The 20,635-nt window shown below is 40.7% G+C and overlaps 1 protein-coding gene across 3 annotated transcripts in view; it reads right to left on the reverse strand.

The window, feature by feature from the left end:
• cnksr2a (connector enhancer of kinase suppressor of Ras 2a) overlaps nucleotides 1-20,635 on the reverse strand; it is a 63,775-nt gene extending 43,140 nt beyond the window's left edge. For 2 of the 3 annotated variants that reach the window (XM_075452184.1, XM_075452185.1), the window contains exons 1-3: nucleotides 20,078-20,635; nucleotides 3,145-3,308; nucleotides 2,560-2,762 (exon numbers count right to left, since the gene is read on the reverse strand). In XM_075452184.1, the coding sequence (XP_075308299.1) occupies nucleotides 2,560-2,762; nucleotides 3,145-3,308; nucleotides 20,078-20,141 (431 nt within the window). In that variant the 5' untranslated portion in view covers nucleotides 20,142-20,635. The remainder of the gene's footprint in view (nucleotides 1-2,559; nucleotides 2,763-3,144; nucleotides 3,309-20,077) is intronic. The other variant, XM_075452183.1, reaches the window with a different exon arrangement.

Below are 20,635 nucleotides of genomic sequence, written 5' to 3' on the forward strand. Positions count from 1 at the left end.
TGATTGATTTCAGGCGTACTCAAATCTTTTCATGTTTTTGCTTCGTTGATGAGGTTGATTCACGCACTATTGCCTGTTCCTGCATTACGTGATAAGTATGATCCTCCATTCCACAAAACACTTTATAAGACACTGAAATACAGGGAAAAACTCAAAATATGGCGTCTTAAACTCTGCTCTTTCATAACAGAAATGCAATTGAAATGCAAAGGAAGTACAAAAACACTCAGAGTTTTGCATTCGCCATGTTATTAATTCATAGGTAAGTGGTTTCAAATGTGCATAAAAAGAGAAAATTCAAAGTAGCACAAACATGACTGCAGATTTTAGTTGATATATTCAGACAAATTATTCTCAGAAGAGCTAAATAAACACAAAGAGACATCACAAGCAGGAGAAAAATGAAGTGCACTGAGCCCCCGCTGTTATTTTATACATGAAAAGGCTGCAAAACGTCTTTTCAAATCATTTCCAGAGAAACAAGAGAATGCTGTACATTTGCTGGCAGAGATCTGAACTGCTGCTGTTTTCTCCTCCTTCCCTGAAAGGTCTAATAACCAGCAATCAGACGCAGATGAAAGTTCAGTTTTAACACGCTTTTCTGCCAATTTCCCTCTGCTATGCACCTTCTGAAAGGAAGTCATCCCGTGGGTAGTAATTCAAGAAATGCTAACCTTTTCCCCTGTGTTGGGGTACATTAATGAACTCATACATATCATTACAGAATATTCCCAGGCTGCAGAAATCAATTTCAAAAGTTCTCCAATTTTCATTCAAATCCGTGCAACTTGTGCCCTGACACAACAAGAAAAGGTCTTATCCCACATGTTTTGGTTTGTTTACCCTGAATAATTGACTGTGACATTATTGCTGGACACTGTCCCGGGAGTCTGCCCCTTGCTTAGTGCCTCTGATCCATCATCGTACATGAGCAATGACTGCGTGAGCACTTGCATGAGTGTGTTTTGATATGTGCCGATGTGGGTGTGTGTCTGAAAACTGTGAGCTTTCACGAGCATGTGGGCGTATCTATGGGTCTGAAGCTCTGTGCATTTATGCGTGTTTGAGGTCTCGATGGCCTCAGGACAGGTGTGGGTGTCTGGCATTTCAAGAGCTGATGTCAAAGTTCTGTTTTCAACGCAGGAGATCGTGTCGAGTCGTGAATTAATGAAGAGATGGAAAGGAGAGGTGAGTAGAGAGATATGGTGAGAAAAAGATCTGACCTGGTTGCTGGAATAAAAATCTCATTTCTTAAAAGATGTCAAAGGCCAGCACCTGCAGGAGAGGTGTTTTACGTCGCGCACACCGAAGCTTTGGTTGCACAAAGAAGATTTATAACTCATAAATGCATTGATTTTTTTTTTAACATTGTGTTTGTTTTATCTTTAGAACATCCAAAAATAGATTCAATCCATGAAACAAAAAAAAGTTACTCAGTTCAAATAACTGCGTAAGCTCATTTTTCAACCTTCTTCCCTAAATCATAATTTAAACACTTAACAAACAGATATAAACTCGTTCCAGGTAAAGTATGGGCACGGTGATGATTTCTGGCACTTTTTTTTTGCATATGTGAACGGACTTATACGTTTAAGAAAACGAGGGTGAGTGTGGAAGTACTCAATCTAGGAGAAAGTAAGTTTTATTGGACTGCTGTTTGTTTAGTTTTGCTGGTACTAGATGACGGTGTCTGGTTCTAAACGTATAAATATCTCTGAGTCTGTTTAGTGTAGAAAGTACAAGTAATATACATTGTGCATATGAAGGGTTCATTTCAAACACATCAACAGAGAACATTTCTTTGAGGAAGTTTTGACCGTATATAGCAGTGATTTTGCAGTGATTTTGGCAGGAATCTGCAGTTTCTGATTCTTTGGCCAGAAAGCCCAAAACACATTTAATTTCTAAAGCAATTGACAAAATGTCTTCAAATAGATGAATCTTTGAGCATAAAACAACAGTAAATGATAAGTAATAATAAAATCCATGAGGACTATCCAGCATGGGATTCGAGAGATAGGATACAGAGATCCCCATCACTAACATTTAAGTATGAGTGAGATGTCAGACACAACACTACTGCTACACAAATACCATCAGAGATGCACCTGATATGTAGTCATACAGAACTATTTTCAGCCAAAATAAGGAACAAGGAATCCTGCAACAGATGGTCTGACACCCACAGAGCCCTGATCTCCACATCCTGGAGTCACTTTGGGAGACACGATGACGGGCAAAATCCCCATCTGATCGACCAACCTGGCGAATATACTGAGCAGGACTGGAGTGGTTTAAAAGGTAAATATTGATTTGTTTTAGGTGTTAGGTTCAACAAAACAGTTAAGCCCCACATGATGAACTCATTCGATTGTGCTGAGATGTTCAGTGAAATAAACACTCACATGCTGGCAAAAAGGGAATCGTCTGACTTCTAACTGCAGCCAGCAAATAACTGAATCTGCTCCAGAACTAAAACTCCAGTGTGCGTCTCCTCTCATTTGAATAAAAAACCACATGTATGCAGCAGATGGATTAAGAATCAAGAGAAGGTATAACCTGTCCAGCCAGGCCAGCAAGCTCTTGGCGGCAGTGATGAGGTCGACCACGGAGGTCAGCAGATCATTGGGGAGCCGCCGCGAGCTCCTGCTCTCGGATTGGCTGCTCCGACGACGGCCAGAGATGAAATTCTGCAGGTTCTTGGCCGAGGCGCCAAGCTTGTGAGCCAAAGTCCTGACGCTCTCCGTCTCCAGCCCTGAATTCTAGATGTAAACACAGATATAAACTTTGGTTAGTACCCAAATGTAAACATTCATGATTTCAGGTTATGTGTCTAAATTTGAAACACCTTTCTAAAGACCATGTCGATACTATAAAAAACAAGAGTTCAGTTTTTTGTCTTTTTTGATAGAAACCTTGGTTTAATGGATGTTGTGCTTGTTTTTTAAAAAAAAGGACATTCCACACTCCAAAAGAGAGGCTGTTTGTTTTTACTTTGTGATGGTGACACTTGGTAAAAGCAATGATTGGATGCAGGACACTTACACTTACATCCATTCAAGAGCACTACACATTAAAGTCAGAGCTGTGAAAAGTAGTCAAAAAGAGCCAGGCACTGTGCCGCTTTACGAAACAAACACTCACCAGAGCACAGAGCAAGTCGACGGCCTCCAAAATGAGCTCCTGGTGCCCGATGCGGGAGACCCCCAGCTCCTCAAGCTCGGCGTGGCTGATCCTCAGCAGCCGCTCTCCACACACACCTCCACGCTCAAAGACATTAACATACTGCTGCAAGCAGTCGTCCAGACCTGAAACAGACACATACATTATCGGTGTCACTCACAATAAAAAAACGTTTTTTCCAAAGCGAACAATGTTGTTGTTGGAGCAGCTAACTGAGCTTTCCAAAGCCCAATAAAACCTGGAATAAGACCCCAAAATCAGAATATCTTTAAAGAGACAATGTGAGTGCTGATGAGGAGGAAGTTTAAACCATTTCTTTCCTCGATTGTAATGAGAAGTGTGAGATCGCTGGCAGATAAAATGGACGAGCAACATTTATTTCATAGAGACATGACAAGGGGAAAACTCCTGTTCCATGCTAGTAACACAGGTAACAACTAACGCATGTGACAAGTCGTTGCCAAACTACAAAAACAAGATCCTAATTTGTTGATGGCAATCTCTAAAGATTTGTACCACATATCCAGGGCTCTCAAGTCTCACGCAATGAGCGTGAGACACACGTATTTCAACAAGTTCACACGCTCACACGCCACACATACCATTTCTCACACTGAGAAATGATCAACTTCGTCGCACAGAAATTCTAATGGCCTATACTATAAACGAGTCAATGGCAGGTGAGCTGTACAGCTCAGAACTATAGCTCTGGTACAGATGTCTTGATTTAGCAACCCATCGGCAAATCACAAAATAGAATTTCTCAGCCAATCAGAAAACAGAATTTCTTGTTACCGGGTGAGGTCTGAAATAGCTTTCAGCTGCAAGCACGTGTGCAGAAGTTGTAGACGAGCTGGATGTGGAAGAGAACCGTCAGGATCATCAGCAGGTCATATAGTCATTTATTTGAATCTTTTATTAGTTACTATAGTTTTCCTACTCTTTGTAAAAGACCAATACCTGCCGATTAAAGTGTTCGTTGGAGTAGTAGGCCTAAATATTCAGCACACACCCTTTGACATGAGCAACTTAATGAAAAATTTAAAATATGTAGGAGTGTAATTAGGCTTCCGTGGTAAAATTTTTTCAAAGGTGACTGGTATGAACAGATTCCCAAGGCTATCTACAATTGCCAAACTGGTATTAGTTCTGCCGCACTGAAATGCTGATGCAGAGAGGGTTTTTTCCATGGCGGGGCTCAATAAAACCAAGACCAGGAACACGTTGACTCTGAATGGAACTCTGTCATCCATCATGACTGAAAATGGCTGACATTGAGCCACAGTGCTTTAAATGGGAGCCCCCAGTATCAGTCATCAAGCATCAAAATCTGCCACAAACACTTACAACAACACTTTGCATAAGACTTTGCATACCTAAAACAATTTATTTTAAAATATAGCAGAATTTAGTGTAAAAGTGAAGATTTGTGATTTTGGTATAAATAAAACAATTTCTTTGTTCCTTAAGTAGCTAGTTTATGGCGATGGGATACTGCAAGGGACCCCCCCCCCCCCCCCCCGCCCCGCGCACGGCCCGGCCCCTGCCACGCCCGAATCTCACTCCAAGCAAACTTGAAAACTTGAGAGCCCTGATAACATATCTTGTGAAAAGCATTTACTATAGCAATATAATTTCACTTTGGAGATTAATATAGTATTATTGAATTGAATTGATGATGAAATGAAGATAGTCCTGTCTGATGTGTTGCTAAACGAGCATTAGCAAATGCTAACACACTACGCTGATGAATATTTGTCTGGTAAATGGTATACATGGTCCATATTGTCTCAGAATCAGCACAAATCACAACTAACTTTGTTTGGTGATTTAACACAGCACGGCAAAGCTGATTTAGATTTCCCTCTCTTAGGTCATTATCTTAGCAATTAGCTCACAATGCTGTGCAGCACTGCTAATGTGGACAGCTAATTTTTAAGTTAGCATACTGACATGTTACACTAAGATGCAGAAGAGGATAAAACTTTATCATCTGCACATTATTATCCTGGTTTTAGCATTTAACTCACATAACTGCAGTGCTTTACAAAGCTACCATTGTGCCTGTATCTGTTAACTAATTATCGAACATTAGCATGCAAACATTGCACATTAAACATGATTAGCATTAGCCTGCAACCTGCTATTTTCTAAGTGTGTTGCAGATATTCAAAATGTTTAGCATTTAGCATTTCTAAATACTAAAGACTAAATCACTAAAGACAAAGATTATTTCATTCATACTGTTTTCCGTAAATAAAGTATTAAATAAACAAACAAAGGGTTGATTGTGGATTTGAGGAGGACCAGGAATCAGCCAAACACTTTCTCCATCCTGGGAGAAGAGGTGAAGGTAATGTAGGACTGCAGATACCTAAGAGTTTACATGGGGAGCAGACAAGGCTGGAAATGCAACATTGAGGCCGTCTACAAGAAAGAACATAACAGACTGTAGTTGTTGAGGAAGCTAAGGTCCTTCAATGTCTGCACCAAAATGTTGTATATCTTCTAAAAGTCTGTTGTGCAGAGTGCTATCTGCTTTGCAGCCATCTGTTGGTGCTGTGTCATCAGAGAAAGTGACTCAAACAAACTGATAAAGAAGGCTGGCTCTGTGCTGGGGGAGCGCTCTGGATCCCCTGATCGTTAAAGAAGAAAGTTGCACAAGTTGGTTAAACTAAACAACGACACCAACCATCCTCTTCATAATAGTGTGTTGAAACAACATGAGTGTGATCAGTTTGAGGCTAAATTATAACAATATCATTTCCCTTTGGGATGAATAAAGTATTTTTTTTTCCTAATTTCAGTTCATTAAAGGTTCAAACAAACCAACTTTCAAACTTTTCTCACAATTTAGGCTGCATAATGTTTTCTTATCATAAAAGCTTTTTTTCTAATAATCATTTTCTGCCCAGAATCACCTAGATATTTACTGTTATCAGTGCAGGATGTTCAGAAAAAGCATGACGACCTGATGGCAGGTACATTTTTGAACTAATCTGGTCTTTTTTGGGCACAAACGGCTCAGTTGCAGCACGAGCCGTTATTTGCACGTAGGGTTTCTCCGCACCTATTCAGTTTAGCTTGTCACGACTGTGCCTCAAAGCTGCTAGAATTTGTGTCCAATAAGACATTTAAATAGTGGCAAATCACCCCTAATTTGAATGTTAGCAAATCTTGCTTTGAAAGATGTACTCTTTGAATAATTTCTGTTACGATTTTGTTTGTTGTGGGATCTTCAACCTTTGATTAGGGCAATTAAGTTGTGTACCATTTCTATTCTGCAAGTAAAAGTGCTCTCATATCTACTACTGAACACTACTTATAATAAAATATTTATGGCAATTATAACACAGTACATATTAGATAGCAAAAAAAGCTTTAGTCGCTGGAGGGGACTCTCATCTCAACACTATTACTCTTCCTCTATTCACAGCTCAGACACTATTCATTGTGTTATTTCCCTGATCAATAACCCCACCGATCCCTATTTGAGTTACTGATTTTGGACTGCAATCCAGAATTACAAATAAGCTTTCGTTATGATACTTTCATTGATGCACATTGAGTTGCCTGTGGTATGAAATGCGCTATATAAATAAAGATTGATTGATTGATTGATTGATTGATTGATTGATTGATTGATTGATGGTTTCCGCTCATCAAAGTGTGCCTATAGGGAGGATGGATTCCTTTGAGTCGGCACAAGAAAGTGCGTGACAGGTTTAAACTGCTGCTTGTTCCAGTTTGTTCCAGGTAATACAACAGCCGCTGTGTCATGAGTTTGAGATGTTCTAGCTTACTTGCAGCTTTGTACATTATGGCTCTTTCAAAGATAAGTATTAGGTAAAATGTACCAGAGCTTATTCAAGAGACACCCAAGAGCACAAAAAGCATTTAAGGATTCAGGCTGCGACCTCAAGACTGGTTTTAATGTGGAAAAGAGTGAATGAAGAGAGAAAATATACTGTAGAAAGTAACTGTTTTCCTCTGCAACAGGGCTAAAAGGTTCATGTTTACAACCTTAAAATCAACCAGACTAAATGTGTTCTGTAGAACATGGTTACAGACATCCAATTATATTCATTACTGTCCATTAATAATTAAATAAATGCATCAAAGTGAACACCAAGCCAGAATTTAATATTTCTAGAATCTGCTGTAATAATGCATAAGAAAGAGTATTGATATGGCAAAAATGAAATCTAGTTTGGTTTTGTGAGCCACAACACGTTTTTAATGTATGGAAAATATCATCGTGATTATCTTTTTTGGTTTGCTTGATTTAACAAAAACAGACAAATTGCAGACCAGCAGAAATCGTGCGGTGTTGTCAGAATACAAAGCTGCAAAAAGGGCACAATCGTGCACGCTTTCAGACTGATTTTCCTGTCTGCTCATACATGGTGTTGGACTCACAAAAAGGGACAGAAACAGAAGGCTCTAACAAGCACCCTGTTAAAGCAAAACGGGGCTTTTACACAAGACAAGCATTTATTGAGAATTAGCAATACTTTTATCAGTCTATACAGATATTGTTTGAAATCACAGGATGCCTGACCAAGAGCTGATTTTAGTGAGACTCTGTGGATTTCTTTGCTCAAACCAGGAAGTTCAGATAATTAAAAGTTACCTATGGGATGAGGGACCTGTGTTCGGTTATGTCAATGTGAACAGTCAGGGCAGCCCAGCGTTGCCTGAAAACATGAGTCCACTTCTGCTATCCTATGAATGACCGAGTCCCTGACCCTGTCATGGAAGCAATGCTTTTGTCGCTCGTCACCTTGACGACCCAGCTGGTCTTACAGTCACACATGACATGAGCACAACTTCTCTAAATGCTACTGTCAGTGGAGGAGGAGCTTAACCCTGGCTGTGGTCATTTTAACTCCACCAGATAGTGTGGTGTCAAGGGCTGCATCTCACAACTGATTCCCGAATAGATTTGTTGCCAATTCAGAAGATTCTCAATGAAAAAATTCAGTTTCAGTGCAAACGTTTTTGGTCAGGTACATTATTCAAATTTTTGCTTTGCTTCTGTCAAACTCCTCTCAGCACTTTTTTGTACCTAACTGCTGCCAGACATTCGCCTTCAGGTGTGACGGTGCTGCTGTCAGTGTTGCTGCTTCTGTCATGTTTTCCCTCTCCTCAAAGGCCGTGCAGGTCCTTTCAGACATGTGCATGAATCTTGTTGCTCAGTGTCGCCAGGCTACTCACGCAAAAATAGTCTTGTAAGATTTTGCAACAAGATTCCTAACGCAGATGATGCAGAAAAACGCCACAAAATAAATACTGATTAAAGGATTTAGTGAACCAAATAAAAAATAAAAACATCTGAGACACCAAAAAAAGGATGAGGGAAGGAAGGCTTTGTAGCTGTCAGAAAAATAGCTAAAGCTAGCTTCTGAAATATAAGAATTCGCTTTAGTTCTTTGTCATATTTAAAGGGACACTTTGTAATTTCTTCCCCCATCTAGTGGTGCAATTTTATTTTGCAAAGTCGAATGAATTTGCTCTCTAGCGCCTCACGTTTTCAAATGTGCGTTGCAACTTCTTGAACTACGGCAGGCGGTATGTGTCAAGATTCAAGAAGCTATAGCTTCAGACTCAAGGTCCATACAAACAAAAAGACATCAAGACACACAGTACAAAGGATTACATAACACACAAACAATAACACTATAAATACAGATGACAGATAACATGTCAGATAACATAAGTTGACATAGCCTTTGGTGTGCAAACAATGCAATTAGTCATATTCCGGGAGTTACCAGAAGTGACGTCGACGCAGCGGTAGCGTTAGCAGCAGTGTGTAGTTGCTATCTGGAAAGTGTTCTTTTAAATAAACTCCCGGTAAACTTACAAACTTTCTAATGCCTCGTTTTGTGAGTTAAGGGCCTATGTGTACTACGGCAGAAGTTTGGTAACAATCAATGCATTATTAGTGGGATAATTTACGAGATAAAATCTATTTACCATTAGCGCCGGTAATAAGCATTCGGCGGACGTGACGTCAAAATGACGTCATTTCTGCTTGCAGGCCTGACGTTGGGGAAAACGCGATTCGAATTGCTTTATGTCCCTCTCGGCACTTCGTCGTTTTTCATAGGACATGGCAGCCTCCATAGAGCTTGCCCGCTCTATGTTGATACAGACAAGTTATTCTTCACTCAGGAGGATAAGTGAGATTTTTGACACCAATGAGGACTAATTTATGAAAGAATATGTTGATTTGAGCTAATAAATGACTTAATTTATTACACAGTGTCCCTTTAAAGGTTAGAGCAAATTTGATTAAAATAGGTGCTTGATGAATTTCTACATCTTTTTCATCCTAATTTTTTGGTATTAAAAAAACGTGCTTTCTGTGCACCTGTGTGCAAATCCACAGAAAAAAAAAAGATGCATTACAGTATTTTGAAGTTTCCTTGTGTTTGCTGAAATAAATGTGGTGTCATGTCAGCTCAGAGTCTTCAATGGGCTTAAAGCAAAAGCTGAACCTAAAACAGGAGTCAAGAGACTGGAACTAAAGAAGTAATGGATGGGTAATCCAGGCGATCTCGGTTGGACTTAACCCTCTGCTGGATTGTGTAACATCTGTGAGTATGTGTGGGACGTCTCCCTTGTTCCACTGGAGTGTGTGAGCGTGCATGTAGGTGGTTGCGTGCATCGTTTGATCGTGTGTGCATGTGTGCCTGTGTTTGTCTGGCCGGAGTGCTTTTTGCTGAGTCAAATGAAAGTGGAGCAAGACAGAGCAGTTTAGCCGCAGCCCCTGGCTCCCAAAACAATGAATGTATCCAGCTTCTTAGCTCTTAACAAACAGGCAGCTGCAAAACACACACACTTACACACATCTCTGAGGAACGAGCATTGATTTCCCGCGCTTCAAGCCGCCGCTTTCTAATATGCTCATCTATCATAACCACGCTAACAAAGATGGGAGGAAGGCGAGTGGGAGGAAAGCAGAAGAAGGAAGGGAAAAGGGAAAGGAAAAAAAAACAACCTCAGAAGCCAGCTGCTAAATTGCTCGCAAACCATTTCACACACACAGGAATTCCTTCTCTCATCAGACAGCAAACAGCATTTGTCTGCACCTCCCTCCGCTTCCTCCTCCACTCCGCTGTCACTAAATCTGAAGTCTAAATGAAGCTTTCAGTCCCAGAAAACCATATATCAGGTTAGAAAAAAAAGAAGCCAGAGGCTGAAATCCATCAGAATCTAAAAACATTTTTCTACACACAGAAAATGTAAATAAATCCCAGTTTTGTGGCCTTAAAATGAAAAACTAGCAATCTGTGTTGAAGATAAGACACTGCCTTTTAATCCCTTTCTCTATTTGGAGGAAACTCAACAAATTGACTCCATTATCTGGACCTCCAAACACTTCTAAGTCGATGAGCGATATCTCTGCTCACAGCCTCCACCGACAAGCATGAAAGAACTTGATAAGAATGAAGACACCCGACCCGACTGCACGGATTTTATTTTTGCTTTAATGTTCAGGTCACATTAGATCAATTACCTGCGAGGCTCTCATGATTTGCATTCAAATATTTTGGCAAAATACTATCCCTCTTAATTGGCCATAAAAAATCTCAAAATCCTTCAATTTTAAGGTTGAATATTCTACAATTGTAGAGGAATAATCAGCTTGCTTTTAATACGTTCATTTTCCTCTTGCAGGGCTTTTCTGAATAAATATCATATTGGCTGCTTGTAATCTCCTAGTCCAATCTGAGAGTCCCTGTCTTACTTTTAATATTTGTGTGTTTTCTAACTGCAATGGCAATTTAATTTAACCAGTTCATTTCATTACATCTCAACCCCATGTGCTGAACAAAGACAAAGTATTAGAGAACCACACGCATAACAATTCTACAGAGGAAAATACCGTACAGGCTCAGATACCTGCAAACACACACAGTTATTAATCACAGGCTTGTGAGAACAGGACTGTTGAATGTGGGCAGGTTAGAATGGATATCAGATCAGCAGGTATTTTCATCCAGGGCTCTTGATCACAGCAGATTTGGACTAAAAGTGTATAACCAAAATAATGCTGTTCATTCAAATGAGTCAAATTACGCATAAATAGTCGAAACTAGTGTTTGAATTAGTGTTGATAATGGATTCTTAATAGGACTGAAAGAAGTGAAGATGATTAAAACAATGATGGCTTTCACAGGCAGAGTGTTACTATTCCTGAAAGAGGCAGCGAGGGGGACAGAAGCAGTCGGAGAGTGGTAAAAGTTCAGTGATAATCAGCATTGCTTATCACTTGCAGTCAGGGAGAGCGTGAATGCCCTGAATACTGATGAGTCAAATTGTAAGTGGCATCAGTGAGCACACACGCCCACGCTGAATGAGACAGACAGCGAAGCGGTGCCACACACATAATACACATGCAGGATAATGATTGCACTATAAGATTTTTTTTTTTCCTTTATCAGCTGCCAAATACACCTTCAATCACACTGCCAAGTGTTCTTATAGTGGGTAAACAATGTGTCCATTACTATCCAACCTAAACTGTTTTAGCCTTATAATAATTACTTTTTGCTAACCTTGGCTGCCATTTGCTAACACTCTTGGGGCTCAGTTGCATTTTCTGAGATTCGTAACTGATAAAATAGCCGCGCAACAGAGCAGAGCAGCAACGCTGTACAAAAACATCCAGTTTTTCAGAGAACAGCAGGAACTATCCATATGTATTTCAAATAATTCCCATGCATGCTGCTCTCAGTAATGTGTCTCTGCACCAGTACATCTCTTCCTGTGTTATTTGCTCAGCAGGAATGCAGGAGTGCTTGTGCTACCAAAGTATCTGAGATAATATTTTCTGAATCTTGTCAACTTTTTCTTAATTTTTTGTTTCATTCATACATACAGCAACACGTTACATTGACAGTTCAGTTTGATCCAATCCGTACAATTCATGTGTGGGCTTGTGGGCTAAAATTTCACCATAAATCACTACTTTTAGCTTACTATCCATTTAAGGTTCTTTTGGCAGATAAATTGAACTATTTAGCTTTTACCTTAGCTAATCATTTCAAATGAACAATGAGTTTTATTTTCATCCACTTAATGACTTGTCAGTTACACTAGCTAACTTCTTTTGAATTGTTATAATCAATTTGGCTAACTATTAAAACCTTTAAATGCTATTTTTAGCTAATTGTTTCACCATTATCTAGTACTTTTAGCTATCTCAACCAATGTTGACAACAATTTAAAACATTTAACCATCATTTTAAGACAACAGTCTCAATAATCACACTTTACTTTTGATTAAACCACATTTCAATTTCAAGGCTAACCAAGTAAACTCTCCCTGACTTTATTTACCAGCCTAGATGTTAATGTTCAACCATTGAGCCAATACTTTTAGCTCATCTTTTAAACTGTTTCCATTACTTGATGTTGCTTTTCAAGTGATCCTAGAGAATTTGGCTAATTGTATTGCTCTTTGGCTCCCGCCTACAGATGTAGGATGTAACACCACTATCATGAAAAAACAAATCTCTCTGTGAGCCCTGCACATGTGCAGCCATACACATTGTTAGCATGTTGAAGAGGCCACAAAAAATCCATCAAAAATGTTCGTAAAGCAAACGATGTGATGCAGGGCTGGAAACCAAAATAGTGAACCGTGGAATCTTAGCCCCCAGGCGCTCTGAGACGGCTTCAAAATAAGACAGAAAGACATAGTTTTAAGGTTCACAAAGTTCTTTACGGTTGTTTTAAATGTATTTTTTTCTTAAAATTGTAGTTTTATTATTATTTTTCTAACTATCTGAGCTGCTCCACAGTCTGTAAACATCTGCACGCAGCTGCAGAAGCTCAGTGCTCATTACCACCATCCCTGTTTGGGAGGTCTACTGTGTAAAAATACTAAATTGTTCCCGCCCAAACTTTTCTATAAATTGACACAGGATCACAGTAGAAGTCAGTGTGGGTTTGTTGTATAATGAATCTGTACCGTCATACGCCCATTTCTGTATCTCTGCATGTATGGTATACGTGTCCATGTGAGACAGAGCGGGATCATGTGTGTGCTTGTGTTGGACTGTTAGAAAAAGCGTGATTCATAGCTGACTCACATACTTAACTCCCACAGAGGCACACTTTTCACAACAGCAGGCGAGCCAAACTCCCACAAACACCCTCTTTCTCTCAGTCATACGCACGTCTAATAAAATCTTACTTCTGAAATGTTGGACTCCTATGGAGGAGCTGGCCCTCCCAGTCGGGTTATGTGTCATCAGTCAGAAGCACTCTGAAGCTCAAGTAACAATTAAAGTGAGAAATGAGCCTCAATCTGTCTCCTGATTTGTAAATGCAGGGTGTCGAAAAACCAGTGACTCTCAGAAGGGAGTTTACGACCAGTTTAAATCCCAGTGTCGTCTGGGAAAATGTCTGAAGTGGGGGGGGGGGGGGGTCGGGGGGAATAAATCAAGGAAACTCCCCCATTAATAACAGTTTTGTGCCCTTTGTGTATATTTAGAGTTGTCGGCCCTGGGTGGAAATGATGGCATTTACTGTGTTGACTGGCATTCACATCACATGAGTTTATGTCAATATGGCAAGCAAAAAACATCAAAAAAGTACTTTGACAGAAAAAATTTAAATAAAATCAGTGGGAGGACACAAATAAAGTAAGAAGAATGCAATGTTGCTTCAGGTAATGCGAAGCCAAATACATTTCTCATTGGAAATGTGTGTCATTCAATGAAGCGACCAAGCAGCAGTAGCATTCCAGCATATCCAAATGTCTGTTTCTAATCTGTGTTTACACCTAAAAAGGTTTTTTTTTTTATCAACGTCATGAACACAAAGAACAAAATGCAAATTAATTTTTAATTTTTCTACCAAAGAAATATAAGACAAATATAAGACATCCATGGCAGCTAAACATCGTGTAAGACTTGGCAGATGGACAGCGATGTTTAAAATTTGCACAGAGCAACCAGAGTTAAAATGAGTCAGAATCAGGTGTGAACTGATATGACCAGAAACATGAATTAACCTGCAATTATTGAACGGTCCCCAGACAGTCGGTTGTTAGCTGAGCTGAGTCACTTTGTCTGTAACATTTGGCACACAATGGCAGATTTTCAGTTCTTAATAAATGTTTTTTTCCAAGATGCTTCGTTAACTTGGACAGAAAAAATGAAACACAAGATACAAGTTCCTTGCAAAAATATTCAAATATTAACACCCTCTTGGTGTTTTAAAACTATAATTCTATTACAGTCTATTTTCTTTTCATTTATAAACGTCACATATCTGAGCTGCGTAACTGAACGACATCTGGAAACATGTGGAAGAAGGTACTCTGGTTAGATAAGACTAAGGCTGAACTAAGGTTCAACTCTCAGCTGGTTCTTTCTGTGTGGAGTTTGCGTGTTCTCCCCGTGTATGCGTGGGTTCTCTCCGGGTACTCCGGCTTCCTCCCACCGCCCAGAAACATGCATGTTAGGTTAATTGGTGTCTCTAAAAAAGTTGTCCCTCGGTGTGAGTGTGGGTGTGTGGATGTTTGTCTCGTTTGTCTCGGTGTGGCACCTGTGATGGACTGGCAACCTGTCCAGGTTGTACCCCGCCTCTCGCCCGATGACTGCTGGGATAGGATCCAGCCCCCCCGCAACCACAATATATAAATTCCCAGAACCAGAGCTAAACCATTACTTATGTGGACATTTCTTTAGGCTTGCCCTTTGGCCATGAAGGTAACACTTAAAATCATAACTTCCTCAAGCACAACATATTCATTCAGAGCACAAAAACAGAACAATTAACACAGATGGACTTTTCTGACGCAAACTGTTCGCATGTCTCACCTTTAGCCTAAAAACATCAAAGCCAATGACCGAAAATCTGATCCGAAATGCTACGACTGATGGATCAGATGGTCTCGGATGCTGTCCCGCCAGTTTAACTGCTGATTTTCAAGTCTAGTGATCAAATCCATGCAAGGGAAATTAGGCGAAATGGTGCCCGGTTCTCTGTGTGAACAGATGATATCCTAATGTGACGAGGGGGGAAAATTCCCTCCCTTCCCATCAATGTGTTCACGTTTTATTGAACTGCACCACTCCCATATTGTTGTAGCATCAGTTGTGCCGATGCTACAATGCTGCGGGGTCAATGATGCACACACCTTTTGACCTTAAACGCCTGTGGCATATGTGGAGTGTAGCGGTGACTGTACACACACAAACACAGCGTATCATGTTTCCCACTGTCGCCACAGACACACCCGAGGCCCAGCATGAACCGAATACCACACTAAGGCATGCCACGTGTTAAATGTGTGTGTGCGTTGGTAAAAATGTCCGAGCACTCGGGTGGGGCCTTCTGTTTGGAGCTGGTGTGTGTCTGTCAGCTGTTGTGCACAGACGGTCTGAGACCAACAACTCACCATCCACCCACATGCAAAGGGGCACATATAAACACATGCCATATGAACATGACCAACAGCGAACCTCGGAGAAACTGACACAGTGCATCATGTAAATAAAGCTTGGTCACCGTTTGCATTGCATTGACTCATGAGAATTAATAGCCCCCCTGACCTGGTTTTTAAGCATAAAACAGACATGAATAACAAGTAATTCTAATATTAGTTAACATTAGTCATTTGTCACAGTTTATGTGAAGAGAGGGCCTTGTTTTTCTCATTTGAGCCTGCTGAAACAAAGAGAGAGGATGTATCGTGGCAGAAATGCAGGAGAAAAATCGCCTAAAGAGGCAGGCCCAAGGGTCAAAGTCCCCATTAAATCAAATTTAATGTTTAAGAGTTTGTTTATGCTCCATCTTGCACGATATGTCACATATACACCAGTACCTGGCCCAACAAAGACAAAAACTCATATGCATAGAAAGGGGTTTCTAACAGTATTTACAGTTTATTACTTGGGGATATTTGATATATTGCATTCAATAAATGTTTTATGTTTGTTTTTTTAATTTTCAAATTCCAGCAGAGCTGATGCAGAGTGGTGGGTGGTGCCTGATCAGACCACTGGAGCTGACCAATCACAGGAGCCGGAGCTTTATAAAGAAACTGGAGGTAGCCTAACGAGCTTCTGTTTTTACTGAAATCAGGTAAACCAAGTACAGGCAACAAACGCTTCACTATAAGTTTCATGGGAACTTTAAAGCTCATACAGTCAGGACCTAAAATAAGTTGGGGTAATGCATTTTGTTGCATTCAAAGGTCAAATCTTAAATCAATTTGAAAAATAGATGGCGTGATGTCATCAGACATTTGTGACTAGACTTGATTAGACTCCACTAAGTGGCAAAAAGACCAATCAATGGCCGTGGGCTGTTTGACTAGCTCAAAAACACAGGAAACACTTCTAAAACTTACTAAAGAGATCAAAGAGCCAAACAGATTACTGGATTACATTCAAGACTATATCAGACCCGATTTCAGCCCACATGTTAACGCTGAGGTCTGTAAATTCTTTGGTGGGCCACAAATATCTCTCTCGAGACCAACATCCTTTAATCTAAAATTATATTCACTTGTTGCGCTCCCATTCCCACGACTAGCAGCGGTAGCCATGTTGAAATATTTTACCACTCAGTCTATGTTGTGAGGTAGGTGCATATGATCCTTTGTTCAAAATTAGCTTCAATTAATTAACTTTTTCTTGTTTGTTACGTTTCACCACGATAAATGAGACAGATATATAGTTATGAGACCTTTTCTGGAGTAATCTTTTAAATGAACTGTCTTATTTTAGTACATTAAAAGTATTAAAAGTACAACTGATGGCCACATTAGACAAAAATATACCCCCAACATGCAACGTAAAAACACCAACAAACAGGAATCCGAGAAGAATAACTCGAGTATATGTCTGAAAATGGTTCAAATCTATCATGGTATCATACAAATGAAAAGCTGTAATGACATATCCATGATGCTGCAAATAGAGGCTGAAGTGGGAGGTTTTAATGATAAAACCTTCTAACTGTTAAAGGGGATATTTTTCTGGAACATTTTTTTACATATTGCTTGAAATACTCTTCACACCCCCATTGCAACCAATTAATTAAAAGTTTTGACACAAATGTGAAAAGTTTTAGTGGCCTCTAGAACGTACAATCTAGGAAAAACACTATCCAATCATACTGAACGGACCGTTAACAATGATTGGATTCTGATGCCGTCTATCAAACTGTAATCTGCTCCTCCCTCCCCCTGTGCGCGTACCCTGCTCCGTGAACGAATTACGCGTCCAGAAGCTTGGCAGGAAGCTAAACTAGAGCCAGCTTGGCTAGCACCTAGCATTATTAAACGTATAGTTAGCATATACTAAATACTAAATACGGCAACGATCGATGCTTGCTGTCAGAACAGTGCTCGTGCACCTTCGTGCTCGTGCGCGTTCATGTACTCTAGAGGCGTGCCTTCGGGGGGAAAGTGAAGAAAAGGGTTGGGACTTTTTACCTGTGTATTTTCAAAATGCAGCTTCGCTGGACTCAAAATTCAGGATCTCCTACCCTACCTTTAACTGAGAACCAATCAACAGCACCCAAATCCGCACATTTCCCAGAAATTAAAACTGTGATAAATGTCTGAACATAAACATCTGCTATGTGATGGTAAAGTTACCGCTGCTACCCTTATATACACTTTAAGCCCACTTGAAACCCAAATGCTTTTACTAACTGGAAAGCCCAATTTACGGAGCCACGAATGACCTTCATCGTTCCTTCTTTATTTTCTGAAATGAACATATATCACTCTCTTAATGGAACCACTCCTTAAATCATTGGCATCGCATTAAAAAGTTGGAAGTTGATTTTAACTAAATGAATCCAGATAATAAATGTGATTTATGGATTTGTCTTGAGTGAAGCAGGTCTCCCCTTGGCAGGTGGTTTGGGGATGCCTGGGCGATACTGGCGCAGCACGTTGAGCCAAAATTAGATTTCAGATCTCAACATGCCAGACTTTGCTGATATTTCCTAAGAGTCAGTTGATCAGATGAACCAATGGGTGCAAAAACACTTAACCTAGAGGGGAAATCATTTTTGAGGGACTGACACTAAAACTTAATGTTTATCCTTCATGTTTTAGAGCCTTTTAGATTATTCTGCCGGTGCAGGAAAGCTATAAAATGGAACAAAGCTACTCCATTGCAGAATGTGGAAAGCAAACTTTATTTGCACACAAAATTTCTTTTTGTGCAACACAGTTTTACAATGTTCACACAATCCCCTGGGTACAGACCTAATCAGCCCAGCTGATGAATTATGCATGACATCGTTTCTGCTCTGATCACTGCAAGGTATCAGACACTCAAAACAAGACTGAATTCCATTTTCAGATCAATACTAAAGCTTCTCGCATAAAGTCTTTGTTCTGGTCTTTCCCATGTACTAATCTCAGTCGATGATGACAGGGATTCACATCTTGAATGCTGCTCCCAGTCTGAAAGGATGAGCTCAGTCCTGCTTTGTTAGGGCTTGATTATAGTGTGGATGTGATGCATTGCAGCGGCTGAGAGTGGGTGTCTATGGTGAGCTAAAAGTTCAGGTTTGTTGGACTGAGCTTTGTGGCTGCAGCCAATCACTGTAGTTAAAAATGTGAATAGTCAAAAGCTAATTAACCCTGTATTAGACCTTTATAGTAACACATAACCATTGAGCCACAAAGAAACGGCATATTCTCATGGCAACCTGAAGAAGTAGCTTCTTGGTTCATGTGACAAATCTATTCAAATTCTTCAACAATACAAACAGTAAACACAGAACTCATTGGGCCGAAATGTAGCGTATAGTAATACAATATGAAAAAAGGTGTAAATTCTCTCAAGTGGCTGAGACTCGATTACCTCGCCTACGATATGCAGCGATGCAGAAACCTCCCTCCGTAGTGGACAATGAGTAAAAATGCAAAACAACAGATTTCAGGCATATTTGTTTCTTAAATCAGGTATTCGCTCGTGATCCACGCATCCCCAGCTTCTCTGCATTGACTGCTGTGATATCATTGTAGGAGATATGCCATAACCCCCCCCCCCCCCCCCCCCCCCCCACCACCACCACCACCACCACCACCAGCAGAGAACAAGATTTACGGTCCAGCAAGCAAGTTTTGCCACTTGAAACCCGATGTCAAGGCTTAATATGTACTATTGCTTTTACTGAGCTTTTCTGTAACATTCAGTACATGAAAACGGAATGATAATAAAGAAGAAAAGGTGACCTTAAAAACATCTTCACATGAAAAAAACTAAACTGTTGTCTGGTGAAGCCAACATCGGCACCAGAATCCAACCTCTTATGGTTGACAGACCAGCGTGCCAAAGACTAAACTGAAACCACAGATATTTTCTGATACTATCAGCCTTAACACTGACTGATACTTAATAGGATTAGTAAGTGTCATGCTATGGTCGCCCCCTGTATAGCTCACTGAGTTCAGGACTCAATGGTATACCAGAAATGATTTTTAACCATCCTCAAATTCACTTTGATTTGATTGCTTTTTTGTTATCTAGACCTTCTTATACAATTTAAACATGTCAAAAATAGTAGTTGGGTTGAAGTCTCACACGCATAGACACACAGACTGAAGCCTTCAGTCCATCCACCCACCCTTTGACTGTGGCCCCCTTGCTCAAAAGTTCCAAAACCAGCCCCTGTTCTCAGCAGTGAAGTTTATCTGTCACTCACACAGCAGGCTACATCATCACCCAGTGATCATCAGGTGCTGGGATGCTCACACAAAACACCTCCCACGCAGCGCATCATCTGGTCAGCCTCTGCCTCCCCCACCTGTGTTCATGTTCAGACTTTCTGTATTCATGTGCTTCCACGTGCGTAATTCAATATATTCCTATGCGTGTGTGTGTTTTTAAAACCCTACCTTTCATCCAGTCCACCACCTGGCTCGTGCTCCATTTGCTCACCGGCTCCATCACCAGCGCCATCGAGGAAACTTTGCGCCGACTCTCCGTTGCGCGTAAGTCGTGTCGTTCCCCCCCAAAAAAGAAAAGCTCTGTCAGGCGGGCACACCTCCTCCCCTGGACCCTCCTGCCCTGCCTCCCCCCTCTGCAGCCAGGTGACTTCCTTTTGTTTATTTATTTTGTGCACGGCACCGCTCCAGCCTCTGTCTCAGTCCGGTGTCGTGTTCCGTTGAGGCGGCGGAGCCCTCAGTGCGGTACATTCCCCTGCTCGAGCCGCTCTGACATGTGTCGCCTCTGTCTGTCTCCCTGTCTCTTCCCTGCCTCAGTGCGCCAGTCCGGTCCAGAGCTCCTGGTGTGTGTGTGTGTGTGTGCGTGTGTGTGTGTGTGTGTGATATCAGGGAGTGTGTGTAGGTGTGTGCGCAGCCGCTCCGTCACCGACAGCAGCAGTGTAGGATAGATAAGTCACATCGGACTCAACGCCCGGCAGCATCTCTTGGTCTCACATTCCCTCTCTCCAG

Source organism: Odontesthes bonariensis, chromosome 20 (genome assembly GCF_027942865.1).
Source record: "Odontesthes bonariensis isolate fOdoBon6 chromosome 20, fOdoBon6.hap1, whole genome shotgun sequence".
In the NCBI taxonomy this organism is placed as follows: Eukaryota; Metazoa; Chordata; class Actinopteri; order Atheriniformes; family Atherinopsidae; genus Odontesthes; species Odontesthes bonariensis.